The sequence below is a fragment of the Copidosoma floridanum genome, unplaced genomic scaffold, assembly GCF_036245765.1.
Source record: "Copidosoma floridanum isolate Cflo_tuat_1 unplaced genomic scaffold, Cflo_Japanese_pri ptg000026l, whole genome shotgun sequence".
NCBI lineage: Eukaryota > Metazoa > Arthropoda > Insecta > Hymenoptera > Encyrtidae > Copidosoma > Copidosoma floridanum.
Genome location: NW_028321903.1, coordinates 2345354 through 2367280, shown reverse-complemented (window position 1 = coordinate 2367280; position 21927 = coordinate 2345354). Strand labels below are relative to the sequence as shown.

The 21927-nt window shown below is 31.6% G+C and overlaps 1 protein-coding gene across 1 annotated transcript in view; it reads left to right on the top strand.

The window, feature by feature from the left end:
• Positions 1-21927, top strand: part of Prp31 (pre-mRNA processing factor 31) — a 57833-nt gene that overhangs the window by 34217 nt on the left and 1689 nt on the right. The window contains exon 7 of the mRNA XM_089595583.1: positions 21701-21925. Coding sequence (XP_089451709.1) covers positions 21701-21925 — 225 coding nt within the window. The remainder of the gene's footprint in view (positions 1-21700; positions 21926-21927) is intronic.

Here is a 21927-nt window from a genome sequence, read left to right as displayed (position 1 = left end):
TCATAGTGAAAGCAAGCGACGAGTCTTTCTCGCTATACTTACTTCTTAAATAAGATCTGAAAAATTAAGGGGGAATAGAGAAAAAAAGGAGATTTGACATCTCATATGTATAACACAAAAAATCTATTCTTTCAATTTACAATTTTCTATAACATATGAAAGTTTAAGAAAAGCTAGCTATATTATTTTTCAGAAATTAAATCATATAAATAAATGCTTACACAATTGTAAGCTCAGACTTTCAAGGCATTTATTTTTTAATTCTTCCTGTACTTTAGATTTTTTTAAAGTATGGTATATCATAGAAAGTACGTTGAAAAAATATTTTTTGAGGTTGACAGTATGACTATAAGCACCTTAGATATAAATTACTATTTTTCCTTATCATAAACGCTATGAACTGTAGGCCAAGTCCTAGAGGTTATTAATGAACATATGTGACTTCGGATCATACAATGACCGAAGTTTGAATAGCCGAGATGGCTACGGCTTATGCCATTGATGACATAGTTTTGCAATTTGGGATTCAATTCCGATTGCCGTCAGATTTTTTTTTTTTATACAATTCATTATTCTGTTTTAATTTCTTATTATAACTTGCGTTTTAATTTACACTTTTTTTGGGCATGTCAAAAAAATTATATTTTTAATACTGAGAATAACAATAACATTTAATAATGACAATAATAATAATTATAAGAAATAACACGATGAAAAATCTTGATTAACATGAGCTTTTATGGGACAGCTGCCGTAATTCGTTTAAAACTATAATAGAAATAATATATGTCACCAAAACTTACAGGACTGATAAAAACTATTCAAGGAGTAATCGTACAAAGTTGTAACTCATGTTATTGTACTTTTTATAAATTAAAGCATTAAAACGATTAAAATCCCTTTAAAAATCACTTATTCGGTTAGTATTCTGATATGTTTATCCATTGTATTCAACGTATCTGTAACGTCCTCCTTTAGAACGTTGCCCTGTTTACATAAATAAGGACCAAACTACCTAAAACTTGAAAGTATAGTAGATTAGACTATTCTGCAGTTATTTCTAGATGACAAATTTTTTTTTTTTTTTTTTTTTTAATTTGTAATTTCATGTGTTTTTCCCTACGGCATTCATATGCCATTACCAATCCAAAATCTTTTTTGTAAGGTCATATGTAAAACCACATAAAATGTCATATGGCTTTTCCGAAGTAATAACACATGGAGTTCTGTCATCTATTTTTCAGGTGGGTAGGCTAGTTAAAATTTCCGATCGGGAATATGTGTAAATGTGACGTTCCCAATCTGAAAGCATATAAAATAATACGGCAAAAGTATGTGCTATTAGAAAATAGTAAATAAGCATTAATAAACGTTGCATTTTTTAAATAAAATAATGCTTAATTGACAACAATTATATAATTTGAAAAAAAATTTTTTTTTATATTAAACATATATAGGAAAATGGTACAGTCCAACGAGCTGCAATTTTCGTGGGTATTTTTTTATGCTACTTCAAATATACGTTTGATATTTGAATAATATCTGTCATAAAAAACCTATGTGTGATGGACGTCCTGAAAGGACATTCACTGGTATATTATACCGTATCGAATATCCTATTGAAGAAAGCGATACTACAGGATGGTTTTTCTTAATTTTCTAAGTACAATTATATTTTGCGTATCATATATGGACTAAGAATAAGTATGGGAGCATATGTTGTGAGCGTGACGTTACAGATGTAATCAGCATAGGCAGTTGGAAGTCATTTTGAAACCTTCGGAAAATTCAATGAAAGCGCAGTCTTGTACTGGCCAGCCTATATATTATTTTTATTGTAATGTGCCATAATGTATTGATTACAATTGTTAACTTATAAAATATTAATTAAAAACATAACCAATTACCGTAAACATACTCACTCCCACGATAATTGCACCACATTCGTGCACAACATTGTTTTATACAAGGTATTTGTACACCCATAATTGTTTTGTTTGCCATATAATTTTATAGAAATAACTTCATACTTGGCGATCCAAGCACCCACTGTCTACTGGCTTATAAATTGTAAGTATACTTGTTACAGTTAGTAGTGGCTTAGAACTTGTAAAAAAAGTTCATAAAACGATAAAAAATTCATCAAAAGTTGCCAAGTAAGTAAAGTTTTTAAAGAGCTACGAGAAAACAAGGATTTGAGAGTTCATTGCTTGAAAAGTCGAGTTTTAAGAGAATTTTCGGGAGCTACGAGTGAAAAATCTAAAGTATTACATATATTCATTTTAAAAATATATATATCAAGTAATAAAAAGTAAGTGTAATATAATGATCCAAGTTTGCTAAAAAATTAACTCTTTGCTTTATTTATTTCTTATTAACAATGAAAAAATAATGTTTTTTCCAGTTTTTTTGATGTTTCTCATCTGTAATAGATAAATTGGTACATATCGTGGATAAAAAATTTGCAGAGAATTTTATTATACATAAAATGTATCGCGTAGCAATACTTTATATGCCATTGTTAACCCACTAATAATAGTATTTAAATTTAAAGAGGTACTTTTTATTTAACATTTAATAACCCTAAAATAAAATCATCAATAAGTTCAAAATTTGCCGAAAATTCTTTTATCATTCATGGGAATAAGTGTACCATATTTCATGACTCCAAATTCTTAACTATTTGAGTTCTTGGAGATCACATTTTTTTTCGAAACTGAAGGGGGTTATCGTGGTGCAATACGCGCTAAAAATTTAGTGTATCAAGATCCAAGCTGATTGTACACCTTTTTCTTTCCGTAACGATGAATTTTTATGAGTGAATGTACTCGCGCATGCGTAGTTTGAGTCTAGTTATCTGTTTGCTTCGTTTTCATCAAATTTTTGGCGAAATGTGCTACTTTACTTTACAACATCTCATAAACTATAAAACTAGGCCTTCTAAAGTTTGAAACAATGTTTCTTAATATAGTCAGCTTCAGCATATTAGTTTTTTACGAAAATCTATAGAAAATTAAATAAGTTTTATGAGAATAAGCATCTTTGGCAGCGAGCTCGCGACGACCTCTCCATAAGAGCCCATGTATAAAAAAAAAACTTTAAGATTTTTTTTTCAAAAACTACAACTGTAGAAAACTATGACTGTTAAACAAATTAATACAAAATCAGTTGTAGTTAGAATTTTTTTTTTTCTTTTTTTTTTAAAACAACGTGTTCTAATTAAATGGTTTTAAAAAAATTTTGAGTGCATAAGGATCTAAATTGGGAAATCAAAGAATCATTTCTGTATCATCGAATTGAATTTCAAAAAAAAATTTGGTTGCTAAAAAATCAAGAAGTTGTAAACTTATCGTCTTGAAATACAGTATGCAATTTTTACTTACGAATATTTGAATTGGTTAGGCAACGCATAGATTGCGAGTGTGTTTGTGTAAAGCAGTATTTAATACAATTTAATTAATAGTGGTAACTTTCCAATACCTTTCCGTTTGATGGATGATCTAACGTTGACAACTCTTCTGCGATGGCTCGTCACGTATTTGAGTAATGCTTCGGTAATTCATTCTGTGAAATAAAAAGTTTAAGGAAGTCACTATCTAAACTTGGTTTATCTAGTCACAAATATTACATCAACAGTTTAGATAATTTAAATGAATACTTAATACAATAACTTGCTCCATTTATCTCGGCTACTACCTTACTGATGGCAGTTGCGTGGTGATCTTACAACAATAACGATTCTACTGGAACAGCAATCTGGCTTCTTAATGTTCCCTAGTTTAGTGTGCGAGTGAGATAGCTGTGCTCGTGAGAAGCACTACGTGTCCACTTCTTGACACATTCAGTCCTGCCTCCACATATTAATCTGAGTTAAGATTGAAATAGAGCCGTGCCTAAAGCCTCATACTCTTTTCTTGAGAAGCAGCCCACCAGTAAGATAGCAGCTGAGATTAATGGAGCAAGTTATTGTATTAAGTATTCATTTAAATTATCTAAGCTGTTGATGTAATACTTGTGACTAGATAAATCACGTTTAGATAGTTATTTCGTTAAACATTTTATTTCACAGAATGAATTACCGAAGTATTATTCAAATACGTGACGAGCCATCGCAGAAGAGTTGTCAACGTTGGATTGTCCATCAAACGGGAAGGTATTAGAAAGTTGCCACTAATAATTTAATTTAATTAAATATTGCTTTACACAAACACACTCGCGATCTACACGTTGCCTAACCAATTCAAATATTCGTACGTAAAAGTTACATCGCAGAGCAACGATGTTACAAATCATACACCAGTTGTAAATCAGTTTGTGACTATTAATATTTGGATTTTTCACAACATATAGCTAATTTAAAGATTTGCAAAAGTAGATGTTAAACTACATCATCGTTACATAGGAAGAAGGAGAAATCTCTGAAACTCACCTAAAAGGTGGCTATCTTCTAATCGCTTCTAAAGAGGCGTTTATTTTTGGAATCTGACCTATTCTATAAATTAGATGATACTTTATATTTTTTTTAAATTTAACGTGTTAATTATGTCATTATTGAATTTAATAAGTATTTCTTAACATATTAAAACAGAGTTTTAGTAAATAAATAATAAGTTATTATATGTACATGGGTTATTCTGCCGTAAGTGGTTCAAAATGTCTTGAAGGATCGTAAAAAAAAAGTTGGTTGAAAAAATTATTTTGCAATGTAGTTGAAATACCATATACATTAAATACGGTATTTTTTATGAGTCCGTTTAAGTCATTTTGTGAACAAAAAATATCTGCTTCTGATGCGTGTAACTAAGCTGTTTGTATAGTTAAAGTGTTCTAGTTCAGATTCAATCAAAGCTAGGATCAAACCCTATATAAAAGAAATGATGTTTTGTGTCTCCGTTCAAAAGTTATATTGTTTAAAGAGGAGCGATTAAAATCGCTGAAAAAGAAATTTTATAGATTTTTGCCAGAAATTTGAAATTAACAAAAAATCCCAATAACTTCTAATTGATTGCACCAATTATAACATTTTTTTTTTTTTAATCGGTAGAGCTTCATTTTAGCAGTCATTTAAGTCTATTTTGGACCACCTTAAATAGTGTACGTACTCCTTTGCCACTAGTGTTAGAAGTGCAATCGATATTCATCGATGTATCACGCGAAAAAAGGTCAATTAAAAAAAACACCGAGACACGTGTCTCATGTTTTATCTCAACAATACTGGAAAAAAAGTTTCGTAAAGTTCCAATGTATGAAAGTTAGAAAAAGAGACACTTTTACCACTAAAGGGTACTGAAGTGACAGGTACGAAAGTGACATTTTGAGCTGTGAAGTACTGTTGCGGATTGTAGACATAACATGAACGATTTTCCGCTTATAAAACATCTGTCGTTAATAAATAGTACAAGCTCTGCGATCTACAAGAACCGCAGCCTAAACCACTGTGCTATCGTCGCTGGTTATTATAAATTGTAACGTCTATATTTTCTTGCATTTTTTTTATTCAATTTTTTTCAAACAATGATTTTTGTTCATAACTTTTTTTAGTTTTTTCTTCAATCTAACATTATTATGTTGTAAAATGTCAAAATTCCCGCTATCATTATTACCTACAAAAAGTGTAAAATTTAAATTTCTTGAATCATTTTCAATATTATGAGTAAAACATAAATTTTTATATTTAATTGTGACCACAATTTTATTTATTTTCACACAAATTTTTCATTGAACTTCTGTTCTGAAAGTTTCATTTCTTTTCATAAACATATTTATATCAATGTAAAAAACGTATTAAAAAAAAAGTTAAATATTTTAATAAAGTTTACCATTTCCTCTTAATCCTAGATAATGCGCAACGTTTAAAAGAAAAAAGTTCATGTGCAATAAAAACTTCATATTATTTTATAACTTGATGTACATATTATTATAATACATATGTATTCGTATTCTTTTTAATGTGTTAATATTACAAATTTAATTTTACCATATTAATTAATTAGTTAGGAGAAATTTTTTTTCAATTAAAGATATTTGATAAAACTAAACTGTATATGTAAAAAGTATATTTGCCTATAATAATACAGTACAATTTTGTTTTTTATAAAAGTGAACAGTATAAAATAATTATTAACATTAACCGTATTATGTCACATAACAATATTTAAATAATAATTTTATTGATTTCATACATTTATTTACTATTTAAATGAACTGTGCAATAGTACTTCGTACAATTTTATACTTTTGCAAATGTATAAAAATTCAATTTTTTTATCTACTTCAGATTAGTTAACGTCAAAAATATCGTTCCAAACAGTATTTTTTATTTCCAAATTATTATTTCGTTCTATTTGATAATAAATTCCATCTCTATTTTTGCATCTTGATAACATGACGTATAATTGACCATGCAAAAACGGTGGTTTTTTCAAACACAACTCAATATCAGTAAAACTTTAAGCTTGAGATTTATTTATAGTCGTGAACAACGCTAAGATAAAAGAAAATTTTTTTCTGTATAAAATAAAAGGTAATGATAGGGAACTAGGAACTGTTGTGTCAATTAAACAAGGATGGATACTACGTTTCATAATGCGGAACAATGTTTAAAGATATGATGATTCAACACTTTTTGTATAATCATGCTTCTATTACTATTTTTTAAAATGGAAGAATGTATCTCAAATCTCCTCCTAAAACAATTAATCACCAAAATGGATATTTATACTTCACAAATCACGTATATTCTTTCGACTATTTCTAAGGCTTTGTTTGGGATAATAAAAGCCTCGTCCCATATGATCAATTTTTGTATTTATTTAGCTTTAAAAAGCAAAATAAAAAAATGAAGTACTTAACTCATATTAAAAAATTGGAGGATTGGCTGGGAGTTGTTTGATTGTGTTTTCTTCAAAAATTTGTTTTTGTTTGTTTTAATCATATACAGCTTAACTTACAACTGTATAACTTCTACCATATATTAAAAATTCTTGCAAACTCTATGTAGCTAAGCCAGTAAGTTAATTTATACACTATGTCATGAGTAGGTAGTAGCCTAGTGCAGCTAAAGAAAGGAGCTAAGCAAAACGACACTAGCGTTAGTAATGGCTGCCTGTGGAAACATAACTAGCTCGGCCAAGTGTAGCTATATATACTACTGGGAGGGTCTGAAACTTAACTTTAGCTGACAAAAAGTTTTCATTAGAAATTTTATCGTAATCTTAATGTGGTTGTACTATTTTAAATTTATTACATTATATCAAAATGTTGTCTAGCAAACGCTTTTTATTTTTCTGTCATTATTGATCTCTTAAATACTTCTCATAAAAATATAGGTAGTAACTTTTTCTATTTAATCTAGCAGGTGCCGTATTTTAGGTGTTTCCACTAGTTCTACGCAAGGACAACAAGTTGTGTCATTCATTGAGCATGTGACCAGAGAATTACAATTTATTTACAAAAGATTGACGCACGGAGCGTGCATGGGATAGAGCCCTGCTAGTATACACACACATATCAACCTACATTATATAGTTGTACTAGTGGTCCCCCCGTTTCGGCTTCGCTCGAGACTCGCTAAATGGAGCAACGTAGTGTGTTAACATGTAATGTAAAACGTTTTCAGTGAAAAATTTTACATCTATTCCTGACACTTCTTAGAACAAAAATCTTCTTATCAAAAACAAAATTTGTTCGGAATCCATACAGTTTATTAGGTCAAAAGTAAAAACAATATAGTTATGCTGAAAAGTACCGTGCATTCCTTATGCCAAAAAATAATCGTTGGCCTTAAAGAGCCGCTGATTTGCAGTTTCTCCCGTATAATCTACGAAAAGAGCTATTTTTTTAAGCTGTAAAGATTTAAAACACACAAAAAAATATTTATTAAAAAATTTTTTAAGCTATTGCATAACTTTTATCACAGGCTTTGAGCGCAGTAACCGAATCAAGAAATCACGATATTAGATTTTGCGATCTTCTTATTCTTGTAGTATTGACGTGTCAAATATGCTATGCAATAGCTTCACTGCGGCAGTCCTCGAGTGTTACACGTCTGGTTTTTTTTCTTATCTCATAACTTTATTACGTGAGTAACAGTCCTGGAAATTAATCTCTACATTTTTTATCGCCACAAAAATACAAATATATATTCTGCCTATTTTTAAATCAGAAAAATTTAAGATATAACTGTGAGGGTACAATGATACGTTGATTTTGATGCTGCTGCTTCTATCTCATTAAATGTTCTGCATCAGTTTCTTAAAGGCCTAAAATTGTAAACATTAGATGCATTTAAAGTTTTCTTTACAATTTGCTCCCTTGCGACTTTTGGGACGGTTAGAACTTTTGTGAGCCCTAAACGCTGTTTTTTTTCAACTTTGTGAAGTTCTTATATATTTGTTGGCAAGGTAATTTGACGTTCGATGGCCCTAAAAAGGACTGATGAGATTCTTAAGTTAACTCTTTCTTGACTGAAGTTTCCTGCAAACGTGACTGCCTTTATACCTCAGAGTGATCGTCTCTAGTCTGCTGTTGTAGCATTCGACTGATCGGGAGAAAGACTAAGAAGTCTGAAGTTTTGGAGCTAGTAGCAGAGCTCTTTTCTAACGCCTCCTGGTACTACGCTGGAGACGTTGGTGTCTAAAGCACCTTTTTTTTTTGCAGACTCAGTTGTTTTAGTGATCTACCACAGGGATATTGGTTCGTGATGCTTATCCGTTGGAAACTCTTCCGTTTGCTCAAGTTTATTTTCCCTTTATAGCTGTTAAATTCTCCCAAAGCAGACCTTGAAGGGGATTGGTGGTTCCTGGTTGAATAAAAATTCTCAAAATTCGTGCCTCCAATGGATTTTTACTCAAATTCAACGTTTTTGGGCTTATTTTGTTCCTCAGAACTCAAGCTACAAGGATCTGAGTCCCTCGGACAATTCACTATTTTTAATATATATGTATTTCAGGTATATATAAAGCAATTTTCGATAGTCAAAATACTCTGGATACATAATGCGTTGTTAAAGTTAACCAATTTGTACAAAAATTGGTATACGGGAGTCTTAAGGGTCTGCCTCTACTGAATTTGGACTGGATTGAAGTTTTTTTTGGCTTACGTTACTTCTTACATTGAAATCTACAATTATTTCATTCCCTTGGAGAAGTGGTGTTAAAAAATATATGCGTATATACAGGAAAAATTTCAGTAATTTGTGAAATTCCGACGTTCGAATCATATTTTAAACTAGTTTCAGATATCCCAATATGCTGAGCTTATAAGTACGTGTTTAGTATCAATAGACAATAAATGTATGGTTACTAAATAATATTCAGAATACAATATGATGGTCGATACAAAATGGCGAATTGACTTTTGTTTCACAACGCATGAGACATGGGGTTTAAAGGGAAGGGTAAACCGAGTATAACATATGGATAGAACGTAATCCGTTTGTAATCTAATAATGCCATAAATGAATGTTTTAAGAAATACATATCATTTATTAAGAGGAACAAATTTCGTACCTACAAGTATCTGTTTGTTAACAAATAATTATTCTAGTATTTAAGTTTGGTGTAATAGCTGATTGTAAATAAATAAGGCATTGATTTGTTAACCAATGTTATAGTTGTCCATTGTACGTAATATCTTCATTAATAAATGAAGAAGAGAAGTAGGCATTTACGCATAGATACGTACAGATGCGATTATGAAAAGATTTGTACATAAACTTATTTTTCTCTCAACAATGTCAATCTACATTGATGAATTTTTCTTCTAAGAGTACCAATTCACCGGAGTCGACCCGTATTTTCCAAAAAAAGTTATCACAATTATTATATTGATTAATATTTTCCGATTTCCATGTAGTCCAAAATATTGGTAGGTACAAGTTACGTACGTACGAAATCTATTGTAGGAAACATAGGTTTTATACATGTATAAAACTGTAAATACTACGTCGAACAGTTTTGAGGTTTGTTACAGTTAGTTGGTGACATCGTTTTTTTTTTGTTACTCGTTTAGTGGATCATGTGTTGCATTGCGATACTTACCAATATCCACTCTAAGAGAACGCTGTTGAAGCTGAAGCGCCAACTGTAGTTACAATAATATACTAACGTCGTGGTACGCACGCCTTACCAATTTTGGGAGCGCTTCATTCCCAAACGGTAGCGCATGTGCACCAACACGCCGGTCAAGACCTATACCATTTTGTTCGCACAGTACTTAATCCAAGTAAGGTAACGGACTTATACTTGCGCTTAGTGCTATACTATTTTCCGATTCTTGAGACAATGACGCTCCTATTTAGATAAAGTATTTGTGCTACGTCTCTAAATAAATATATATATATATATATATATATATATATATATATATATATATAGAGGCATAAGATGTCATAGGCTATAACCTTGTTTAATTAATTAGTAGGAAAGTAAATATGGATGGAGTGGATTAAATTACATAATAATTTTTTGCTTTTGCATGGTGAAAGCTTTATGTATTTTTTATACAAAATATTATTTTTAAGTATTTATTGTTATTTTTTTAAATATATATTGCAAGTGTTTGAAATTATCACCAAATTCACCGAAAAATAACGTATTAAATTGAAGAATAATTGTGTAGGTGTAAGGGTTTAAGTATAGATTGACTCATCTCAAGATTCAATCGACTCACTTTAGATTGAAAATGGCTTTTTTCTGTTTAATTAGATGCTTATTTTCTTTGATTTGAAAATCAATTTATTTAAAGTAAATTTATTGGATCTGAAGGTAAATGATAGATTTACAGTGGCTTTCTACCACTATATAGCACACAAATGAAATGGATTTATAAAGTTGCCTGATTAAATATAATAATAAAAAGATAGTGTTACATGGGATAGGGGTGATTGTAAAAATAGAAGAAAAATTGGTATATAAAATTTACTATATAACAATTAAGTAAGATCCTTCATTTTAGAATCAGACACAAAATACAGGAATCTTTTCCGTTTTTAATTCGATTTCAATTTTTTTAAGCTTATTATATATATACTTTAAGCTTATTATATATATATATACTCTTTCAAAAACTTTGTATATTCTTTCAAAATGACGTTATATTAAATTTTCCAAATAGTACAAAAAGTTTTTAAAAATTACAATTGAATAAAGAATTTAAAAAATTTCTATCTTTTCTGAGTGCGGTAGTAAAATTTAGAATTATAGATGATTGCAAATAAGTAAATCTTATAGTAGTTTTTTTTTTGTTGTTAAAATTACTACTTTCTCGTACTACACTGTATATTTATGATTATATTATAACAGACAGCTACATTAATAATTAAAAATGTTGTACTATTTAGTGGTAGGAAGACACTTTAAGTGTTAAACATACAATTCAACGTATATGTTGTGTATACAAAAATTTGTCAGAATGTGTGTATAAACTTTTTATCACACATATCTTAGGAATTTCTTTACTTATTTTAATTTAATAATAAAACAAGTATTTTTTATCAAGACAAAATGTTTAAATCATACACTTATAGTAATTCAGTATGATTCAAATATATGTTATTATAACATATCAAAGAAATATAATTTATTTAAATGAGGAAACTATTTGCCAAAACTTTTAAAGCAGTTTTCAACCTTCAATAGATTCTGTCATTGTTGTCATGGTTATTGGAAATTCTTATTTGCATGACACTATTATATCGATCAACGTTATAGCGCGTGTTTACAGTGCGAATTTTAAGCGAACAGTATGGTTGTTCTCTCGCACCAAACAAGAAGTGTGTCAGCTGTTCTGTAGTTGGTAAGGTATCTAACCTAACGTACTGGTATCGTTGCTGCCCTACTTTTGGGAACGCTGCGGTCCCAAACGGGAAAGCAGCTCTCCCAAGCTGCGAGGGCGCTGCGGAACCAAAGCAAGATATCGTAACTGTTCCTGTCGGGACTGCAGCGTCACCAATGTTCTCTCAGTGCATTGAAAATCATTACTTCGAAAGCTTCAATTCTCCTATAAGAAAACCAGTGACATAATTATTGATTGTTTATGTAGTTTTATAAGAGATAGTTACTATATTTGAGCAATGACTACATGAGAAGATATCAAGAGAAGTATGGTCATTCGTTTCGTTTTCGACATTTTTAAAAGTATTATACAGTTTTCTATAAATTGCAGTGTAAAACCTTTGGTTGAGATATGAATCCCGCTTCTGGTAGCGGCCGATAACATACTCCGATTTGCGAAGTCGATCAAACCTTATACTTTTACTGTGTATTGTAAGCCGTGAACAGCCTTCTTCTGGTTTTGTTTGTGCTCATTCAGTGTTTACTTGTATTATGCACATAGTATCCTCCTATTAATATCATCTCGGGGACAGTGACCGTAATAGTTGTTTAACTGTACTAGAAAAAAATTAACAAATACATTTTTTTTATGAATGTTTACGCACAGTTCGTAGTTCATAATGTGTACTTAAAAGTTCAAAATAAAGGACATCTTGTATCTATTAAACAGTAAGAAAGGCTTATCGTGGGAAGAACATAAAACTTGTGTTTTAGAATACTTAATTACCCAATGGAAAATTTAGGCAAGTTATGTCTTAAGAAAAAAGATGGTTAAACGGCCTTAAACTTTTAAGTATTCGAGTAGGTTGTGCCTGGTATTTCGCCGGAGACGTTATTGCTGAGAAAATTTTTTTATTGGTGGCACTTATCAATCCTAGTGATTCAGAGTAGAATTAGATGTACGTCGCTTATCCCTTCTAGAAGAGTATCGTTGGTAGCTGGGGTATACAGCTGCACGACCAACACTTGTACGGTTGATGTAATGCCGGTAGTCAACTACAGAAATCTCTGAGACGCTCCGGCCTATTATAACCACACTTATTTAATTCTATTGCAGGCAGCTTCGATTTTATGTCAACGCCACCTAGCAGATTGTACTAAACTAACGTGAAAGCTATCGAATTTTTGCAAAACTTTGAGCTTATTTATTGCTACTGCTACTTTCATTAATTTTTTCAAGATAAAACTATACCAAAACCATCTAGGAAGTGTCAATAATCAGTATGCAAAATTTTTGCCACATCGGTTGAGTAGTTTTGTGAGCTGTTAGTTTTTCCCCGACGCTCCCCCACCCCTGCTCCTCCCCGATCTAACCCGCTCTCCTTATGTTCCCTCGCAGCTTCCCTAGAAACCATCTAGTTATTGCCTAGTCTATACGTGATTTTTAACCTAATATTTTTGGGTCAGCTCCTCCCTGCTTCCACCGCTCCTCAACTTGTCCTCCACCAAATTTATTTTTCTTCCTCACTGTTGACCTTACATACTCCCCCACTTATCTTGTTATACAAAGAGTCATCAAAGTATAAACACGTGATAAGTTATTGATAAACTAGTGCCCCCCCTCCATCTCGGCTTCACTCGAGACTCACTTAATGGAACACCGCAGTGTGTTTATACGTGATGTAAAACGTTTTTAGTTAAAAATTTTATGTATATTCCTGATACTTCTTGGAAGAAAGAATTTCTTATTATAAACATTTCTGTTCGAAATCGATGTAGCTTAGGTAGTCCAGTAATAAGCTGTAAAAAGTAAAAAAATAAATATAATATTGTTAAAAAGCACCGTGCGTTCCTCACGCTACATAAAAATTGTTGGCCCTAAAAGGTCGTTCGTTTGCACTTTTTCACGTTATAATAAATGAAAAGGTCTATTTGTTAAAATTGTAAAGATTTTACTGACAAAAAATACATAATTAGTAAATTGTTTTTTCCAATCTTACAACTTTCTTACCACAGCAACAAAGTCCTAGAGCTTAATCTCTTAATTTTTATTGCTAGAATAAATATAAATACACATTACACAAGCTATTGAAGAACCTTGAAGATTTAAGTGATTTCTGTTGAGGTTATAATGGAAAGCTGATCTCTCACGTAATGGATTCTGTATTTGTCTATCTAGACGCTGCTGTTTCAATCTCGATAAATGTTCTGCATCAGTTTCCTGATGTCTAAAATTGTATACATTTGAAGCATTTATAATATTTCTATTAATTTGCCCTTTTGCGATTATAGGAACGGTTAAAACTTTTGTGAGCTCTAATGGCTGTTTTTATCAACTTTGTTAAGTACTAACATATTTGTTGGCAAAGTAGTTTGGCGTTTGATGGCCCTAAAAAAAAATGGTAAACTAGAACTTTGTTTGACTAAAGTTTCCAGCAAACGTGACTGCCTGGATACCTCAGGGTAATCTTCTCTGGTCTACTGTTATAGCATTAGACTGATCGGGAGAAAAACTACTACGTGTAAAGAGTTGGAGCTAGTTGTAGAGCTCTTTCCCAACGTCTCCTGGTATTGCGCCGGATACGTTGGTGTCTGAAGCACCTTCTTTTTTGCAGAGCTCAGTAGCTTTGGTAATCCAAGGTAGGAAGATTGGTTCGTAATACTTGCCCGTTGGAGACTGTCCCTTGTGCTTAAGTTTATTTTTCCTTCATAGCTGTTAAGTTATTGCGATGAACAACTCCGTTCGTGACGTCTGCTAGTGAATGACTGACTTGGTTCAACAGTGGCTGGCTTTATACAATCTTTTAGTCGATGAATCATTGCCGGAATTAGTAGTAAACATGTAGTGTTGATACTTGCAACCATTCCTTATTATTATTTTTGATGATAAAGTCGGCTACGGATAGCTTGACTTACTCTTGGAGTTCTGCGTATGGAGATCGTGCTGGAGGAAGGTACGCCGCTGAACAAAGAACATTTTGTCTTCGGGACCTTTCCTGGACAACGAACCGCTCATCGTAAATCGGGAAAGTAAGCCTGGAAAATACCTTCTCTGGGGATATGCTGTTAGGACAAACCACTGAGGGGATAGACGTTGAGGCCTTTGTCTTCCTTGGCTTGCTGTTAAAGCAAAATCTGCTCTGGTAGTGCCAGGTTAGTTGGAAGAATAGCCATGAAACTCCAAATTGCTGAAGCAGATTGTGCTGTGGTTAGACGTCTCCTGGTATCACACCAGAAATTTCAGCGTTTAGAATGCCTTTTATTGATGGCATTCGTTCATCTTGATGGTTTGGCATAGAGTTTGACGTAAATTGCTTCTCCATCAGAGGTGAGTGTCGTCAGTAGCTGGGATACCCAGCTGTATGCTTCATGCACTGCTAGTAAAAGACTGTGATATTCGATAATTTTCTCAGAGTATTATAACCAGACTCGCTTAATTCTATTGCATGTAGCTTCGATTTTACTTCTACATTAGCTAGCGGATCCTACTGAACGAAAGTGAAAAGCTAGCGTATTTTTGCAAAACTTTAAGCTTATTTATTGCTATTGTATTTTTTTTGTTAAAGATAAAGACTATACTAAAACCATCTAGGAAGTGTCAAGAATCAATGTATAAAATTTTACTAAGATCGGTCGAGTAGTTTTCGCGGTTAGTGGTTACAATGGTTTTTGCAACTTTGCTTTGTATATTAGTAAGGTTTTATTTTATAAAGCAGGTTTGCTCACCACCCAAAAGGTACTGCAATGGCGCAGTAGGTTCCTGTATTTGTGAAACTTTGCGCGTGTGCTGAAGTAGTTTGATGGTACAATAATTTTTTAAGTACTTTAATTTTTTTTTAAATACAATAAAAGTACAGGTTAACAAAAAATGTTTCACTATTATGATGTTACACAAATTTATGGGTTCAAAAATGATATAACATGAATTATGTTACAAATATTTCTTCCCATGCAACATTTAGAATTTTGATATTATTTTTTTAAGCCATTCAAATTATTGTTATTTATATCCCTACATCGGGATAAAGCTACGTACGACCGACCATGATAAATCAATAGTTTTTTGTATGAAAATCAGAGAAGACGTGATATCTTAATTTAGAGTTATTATAAGAACTTTATTTCCACTGTTTTCCTGTGATAAGTTCTGCTTTAATATTCTATTTAAATAACTTCGTAATTTTTGGACGTGTTCCATTATGTACACCATTAGCTATACTTAAAATTCTTATTAACATTACCATATTAAATAATTAATATATAAATTTCATAATTAGTACACATAAGAAAATGCTGGTTTAGGAATTTTGCGCTTGGAGCAATGGGTATTGCATGCAAGGGGAATTATAAGGTCAGCATTTGAAGTCCGCATAAGTCACTTTCTATATACGTATATATATATATATATATATATATATATATATATATATATATATATATATATACATATATATTTGTAATTTGTAATTAATTTCTTATAATTTATAATTAGGTTTTTGTAATTTATAATTAAGTTTTAATTTATAATTAATATAACTAAGTTTGACTAGTATACATATACTAGTGAGGCTCCGTCTCCCTGCGTGCTCCGCGTGCCAACCCCCCCCCTTGTTGTGTTATACGTTTAATTTTTTCAAAATAAGCTTTGCAGTAATATTTTACAGAGCCTTAAAAAATAATAAAATTAATTGTTAGTATAAAAAAAAAATATGTTAAAGTATATTTTGACAGAATTAGGAAGACTACGGCATTTTTCAAAAATACTCGGAAATACATGTTTTACGCTAAGGAATGATTACTGGGCTGCTTTTAAGGGAAAATGAAGAACAAGCTGCTAATTTCAAATAAAAGTGGTAAAGTTTATATAGAAAGAGAGATGTGCTCTTGACTTTTTTTTGTTAAGCTTTATTATTCCTTCTAGTAGCCCTCTTTTTTAAATGAGCTGTCTATCCTGTATGTGTCAATAGATATTTCTTGAATCTTGTTCTAAACTCTTACAACTATATCTGCCCCCTGCGCACTCTGCGCACCGACCCCTGTAATTTCAAATATAGATTTACAAAGTATGGAAAAAAACACGAATTAAATTAATTGTTACTTAGAATTGATATATGTAATAAATGTATATTGATCATAATGAGTTACATGAATTTTTAACAATCATTTTTTATTGTCCCTGACTAATGCCTAATTTTTATATATTTAAAACGACAACGTATTAAATGATTTCAAATATCGTCAAAAATTTTAAAATTAGGATATCGTTAGAATTACGAATTGATGTTGTTTTAACAGTATCGTTAGTTAATTGTTTTTTTATTTTTTTATTTTTTATAACTAAAATTTTGGCCCATTTGTATTTTTTTCTTCGTTTACTTTTACTTCGTTATATTCATTTTAAAAAGTTACATAACATCTAAACGAAAATGTCACAGTGAATTGAACTGCCAAATTGCAACGGAAAAAAAAATTTTCCTTTTACATCTACAGAGAACTTGGAGTCTAAATTTAAAGTTGGAGATAGATTTGTATAAAAAAATTATTTCTATTACTACTTTTTTTTAAGAATTAATAAAATTTGAAAAAAAAAATTTTTTCATCGATGGTCCTGGTGGATCCAAAAAAAATTTTCTACATAAAAGATTAATTAATTATTTCATATCAATTAAAAAAAAAAATTTTTACAATGGCTTGGACAGTTATTGCTTCTATTCTGCTTCCAAAGGGAATGACCACTCACAGAACTTTCAGACTTCCTTTAGACTTAAGCACTGTAGAAAGTGCGTTCTTCCAGTTTGAGCCAAATAGACAAAAATTACGTAATGTAGAAGTAATTATTTGGGATGAAGCTTATATTAAACTGAAAAAAGCGTTAGAAATAGTTGATAGGACTTTAAAAGATTTATCTAGTAGTAATAAACCTTTTGGAAATAAAATAATAATTTTAGGTAGAGACTTTCGTCAAATTCTCCCAGTAGTAAAAAACGGAAGCAAAATTACTATTGTTCAAGAAACCATAAAATTTTCCAATTTTTTGCCTTTGTTTGATGTTTTTTATTTGAAAAATGATATACGTTCAACTATTAAAAAATTTTCTTCATTGCTACTGGATATAGAAGAAGGCTAAATTAAAACTTTTATAATTCCTCAGACACGGAAAACAAATGATGTATGTTCTCACATTTTTAATAATGATCATAATTCTTTTATAAGTAAAGTTATATTAACATCTCACAATGAATACACACATTTTTTAAACAAAAAAATTTTAAGTCATATATTAGGAACATTAGTAACAAATTATAGTATTGATAAAGCATCTTACAAAGGAGTGGATGAATCAGATGATAATATGTATATTGATTTTCCTACAGAATATTTAAATAGTATTAAAGAAGGTCTTCCTCCACACGAATTGAATTTGAAAATTAACGCTATTGTTATGTTAATACGAAACTTGAACATATCTGAAGAACTTTGACATGGTACTATATAACGAATTACAAAATTATTTAAATACAACATCGAAGCTGAAATAATCACAGGTGAAAAAAAGGAAATAAAGTCTTTATTCCAAGAATAACACTACAAACAAACAATTCTTCTTCGCTACCGTTTATATTGTACAGAAAACAATTTCTTTTACTTGAGCTTTTTCTATGACTATCAATAAATCTCAAGGTCAAAGTCTTAATGCCTTAGGATTATACCTTAAAAAACCATTATTTTTTCCTGGGCAATTGTATGTTGCATTGTCTAGATGTAGAAACCCAAAAAAAATTTTTATCCAAATTGTATCAGGAAACGAATTGGAAATAGAAAATATTGTTTGGAATGAAATTTTAGAGTAACAAAAAAACGATTCCATAGTTCATTACTATTTTTATACTTTCTCGCAAATTTTATCTTTCATCCAAGAAGCAAATTTAAGTACCGTCTAGTACCCAGACTTATGAAATCATAAACAGTCCGTTTTATGTAATAAGTTTCCAGATACACCATCCTGGATGCAAAATTTTATTAGTGTGACAAATGTATCTTAAAATTTTTAAATCAAGAGTGTCTATCATCGCACGAAAAAATTCACAAAAAAAATTTTTTGTCTGTGATCCATGTAGCATCATAATATTAGAGAAGAAAAACTATTTGCGTCACAAAGGAATGCCAAAACATTGAGAAAACTTTCAAGTGTATTAAATGCGGAAAATGTTTCAAAAGATATTATCACTTATGGAGACATTTGAAAAGTCATGAAAGAAATGTTCAAAAAAATATTTATCAAAATTGTGGGAAAGGTTATGTAAGAGCAGAGCACCTAAAAAGACATTTTAGAGTATGTAATCAAAATAAACATCGTAAGTAAGTTAATTGTAACAAAATTTTTTGTCATGTTCAAATAAAATTCTATGTAAAAATTAGACCATTTGTAACAGTTGATATATAAGGCTTTACAAATTTATTCACATTATGTAGGAGGGAGTTAGGTGGGAGTATGGAGGGAGCTGGATGGAAGTTGAGGGGAGCAGGGGAAGCTACCAAAGAAGTAGGATTACTCAAAAAATGCAAGAAAATGAAAGAAAAACTACCTTTTTTGGGGGGGGGAGCAACGCGCAAGCAGGGGGATGGTGGGGGGAAGCAAAACTTCGCTCTAACTCTTACGACTATATAATATAGGAAGATATATATAAATATATAGAGTATGATTTGCTAGTATATATCGGTGCCCTCCGGTGAATTTGGAAATTCAAAGTGATCAGTGATCCGTTGGGGGCGAAATGTAAGAAAATAAATAAATACAAGTAAAGTGTATTTAAATTTTCTGCGTTGATTTATTGATGCGCAACGTTTCGCTGACAATATGCGTCAGCCTCATCAGGCGCAGATACGCGAGAATTCGTAAGTTTGGTTGACTTACTCGTCACCTGTCGACAGCACGACAGGTGACGAGTAAGTCAACCAAACTTACGAATTCTCGCGTATCTGCGCCTGATGAGGCTGACGCATATTGTCAGCGAAACGTTGCGCATCAATAAATCAACGCAGAAAATTTAAATACACTTTACTTGTATTTATTTATTTTCTTACATTTCGCCCCCAACGGATCACTGATCACTTTGAATTTCTAAATATATAGAGCCCTACCAATTTCTCCTCCACTAAATTTTGTGATCCTTGCACACCCTTTTGCACCTCTTCACATCAGTTGATATTTACCGTTCCTCTGGAATAACCTTTCTAATTAAACTAAAACTATCAACAATTTTTTTTAGCTCCTTGTTTCTCTCTATTGCATTTTATTCAAGAAAAATATATAATTCTAAGGATCATAAGAATTGAAACATATCTATGCACGTATAATTATTCAATTTGCCTTATACTTAACTTAAGGAAAAATATTGACTTCATTTTTTTTCTCAAAAAATAAGTATCAATAAAAATATTATTATAATATGAAATTGACACTGTAAAATATTAATCATATAACAACAGTTTAAGAATCTTCATTATTCCTCTACCTCTCTCTTCACAGCCAGTATTTTAAAGTTTTTATTTTTATGACTCATGTTCAGTGACGGCTCTTTTTTTATCAATCTTATGCTGCACTAGAAATTAAGTATCAATAATATCCCAAATGCTGAATCGTGTGTTTCATGGAATTGACAGTTATAAATAATAAATAAAGCAACTTATGGACACTTGGTTAAGCAAAATGGCTTGATAATATAAAAATAAAGTAGCCATATTTTAAGAAAAATAATAAAGGTTGCCTAAGTATATGCTTATAAAGCCCACTGTTTTCTTAAAGGCACTTTGCTGTCTTGAAACAGTGCTAACTTTGTACTCCGTGACTTGCCAAGGTGTCGAAATACGACAGGAACCAGCTACGAAATTTAAATGCATGGTCAGCGCTCATTCTAACTTCTATTTAAGTTTATAGTTGTAAAACTAAAAGCTTTCTGTAAATCCTTATATATTGGGTACCATAAAGATTTTAGTTTAGTGTGTTTAGGGTGCTACTTGCTCGGGCCGGCTGGGAGTCGCCACTCTTCTTTAGTCCCACCTGCGAAGACTGCTCTTGCGTTGTGTACACAGCGTAAAAGTAGTGATTGTGTGTAGTGATTATTTATGTAGACAACGCACAAGTGCCCGAGAGATATTAGAAACAGGCACACACACCCCTGACCGGAGGAGAGAACCCACCAAAACGAGCTGGCGTAAACAATGCACCGAAAAGTGCCACCACGTAGCCTTCTCAGTGGTAGTAAGTTTAGATTTGTCAGCCCATCACATCTTTTTTATTTACATGCATGCAGCCATGTCAATTGTGGTTATCTGGCAGTAGCGACAGCAGTATCGGTAGCAGTAGTGGTAGCAGCAGCAGTAAAGGTAGCGGTAACAGTAACGGTAACAGTTCGATAGCAGTAGAAGTAGCAGTGGCAGGAGTAGTACCAGTATTAGTCTTAGTAGCAGCAACAGTAGTAGTATTAAGATTCCACGTAGGGTTGTTACGTACTCTATTGTCATTAATCTCTACCTTCCTTTTTTTCATTCCGCATGAGTATGCGAGTTTTTTGTCGGTTTGCAAAGTTTCCCTTAGATGACTTAATCACCCATCCTACTACATACTATTTACAGAGCGCAGTGATTGTCTCAAGCACATTCCAGCTGTTATTAAGTTTAATGAAAAGATATGTTCTAATAAACCATCTAACATGCTGACCTATTAAAATCAATAGTGATATTACTCGATGAGCTGGTCAATTTTTGATGGGATTTGAACCTCCGATCCCTCGAGTTCCTGCTAGGAGGCTAGCATGATAACCACTAAGCCATCAAAGCTCTGTCATTAAATATTTTGTATTATATATGAATAAACCATATGTTATTGTAAGACATTTTGAATAACTCAATACGATATTTAATAGATTGAGAGTGATGCTTACCAAGAAGATCTTGGATATTCACGAGGTACAATTGGGAAAGCAGGAACTGGAAGAATTCGGTTACCACAAATCGATGAAAAGACCAAAGTTCGAATTTCTAAAACATTACAGAAAAATTTCCAGAAACAGCAACATTGGGGTGGCAGCACAACAGTTAAGAAGCAAGTGTCTGGAACTGCGTCTAGTATTGCCTTCACACCCTTGCAGGT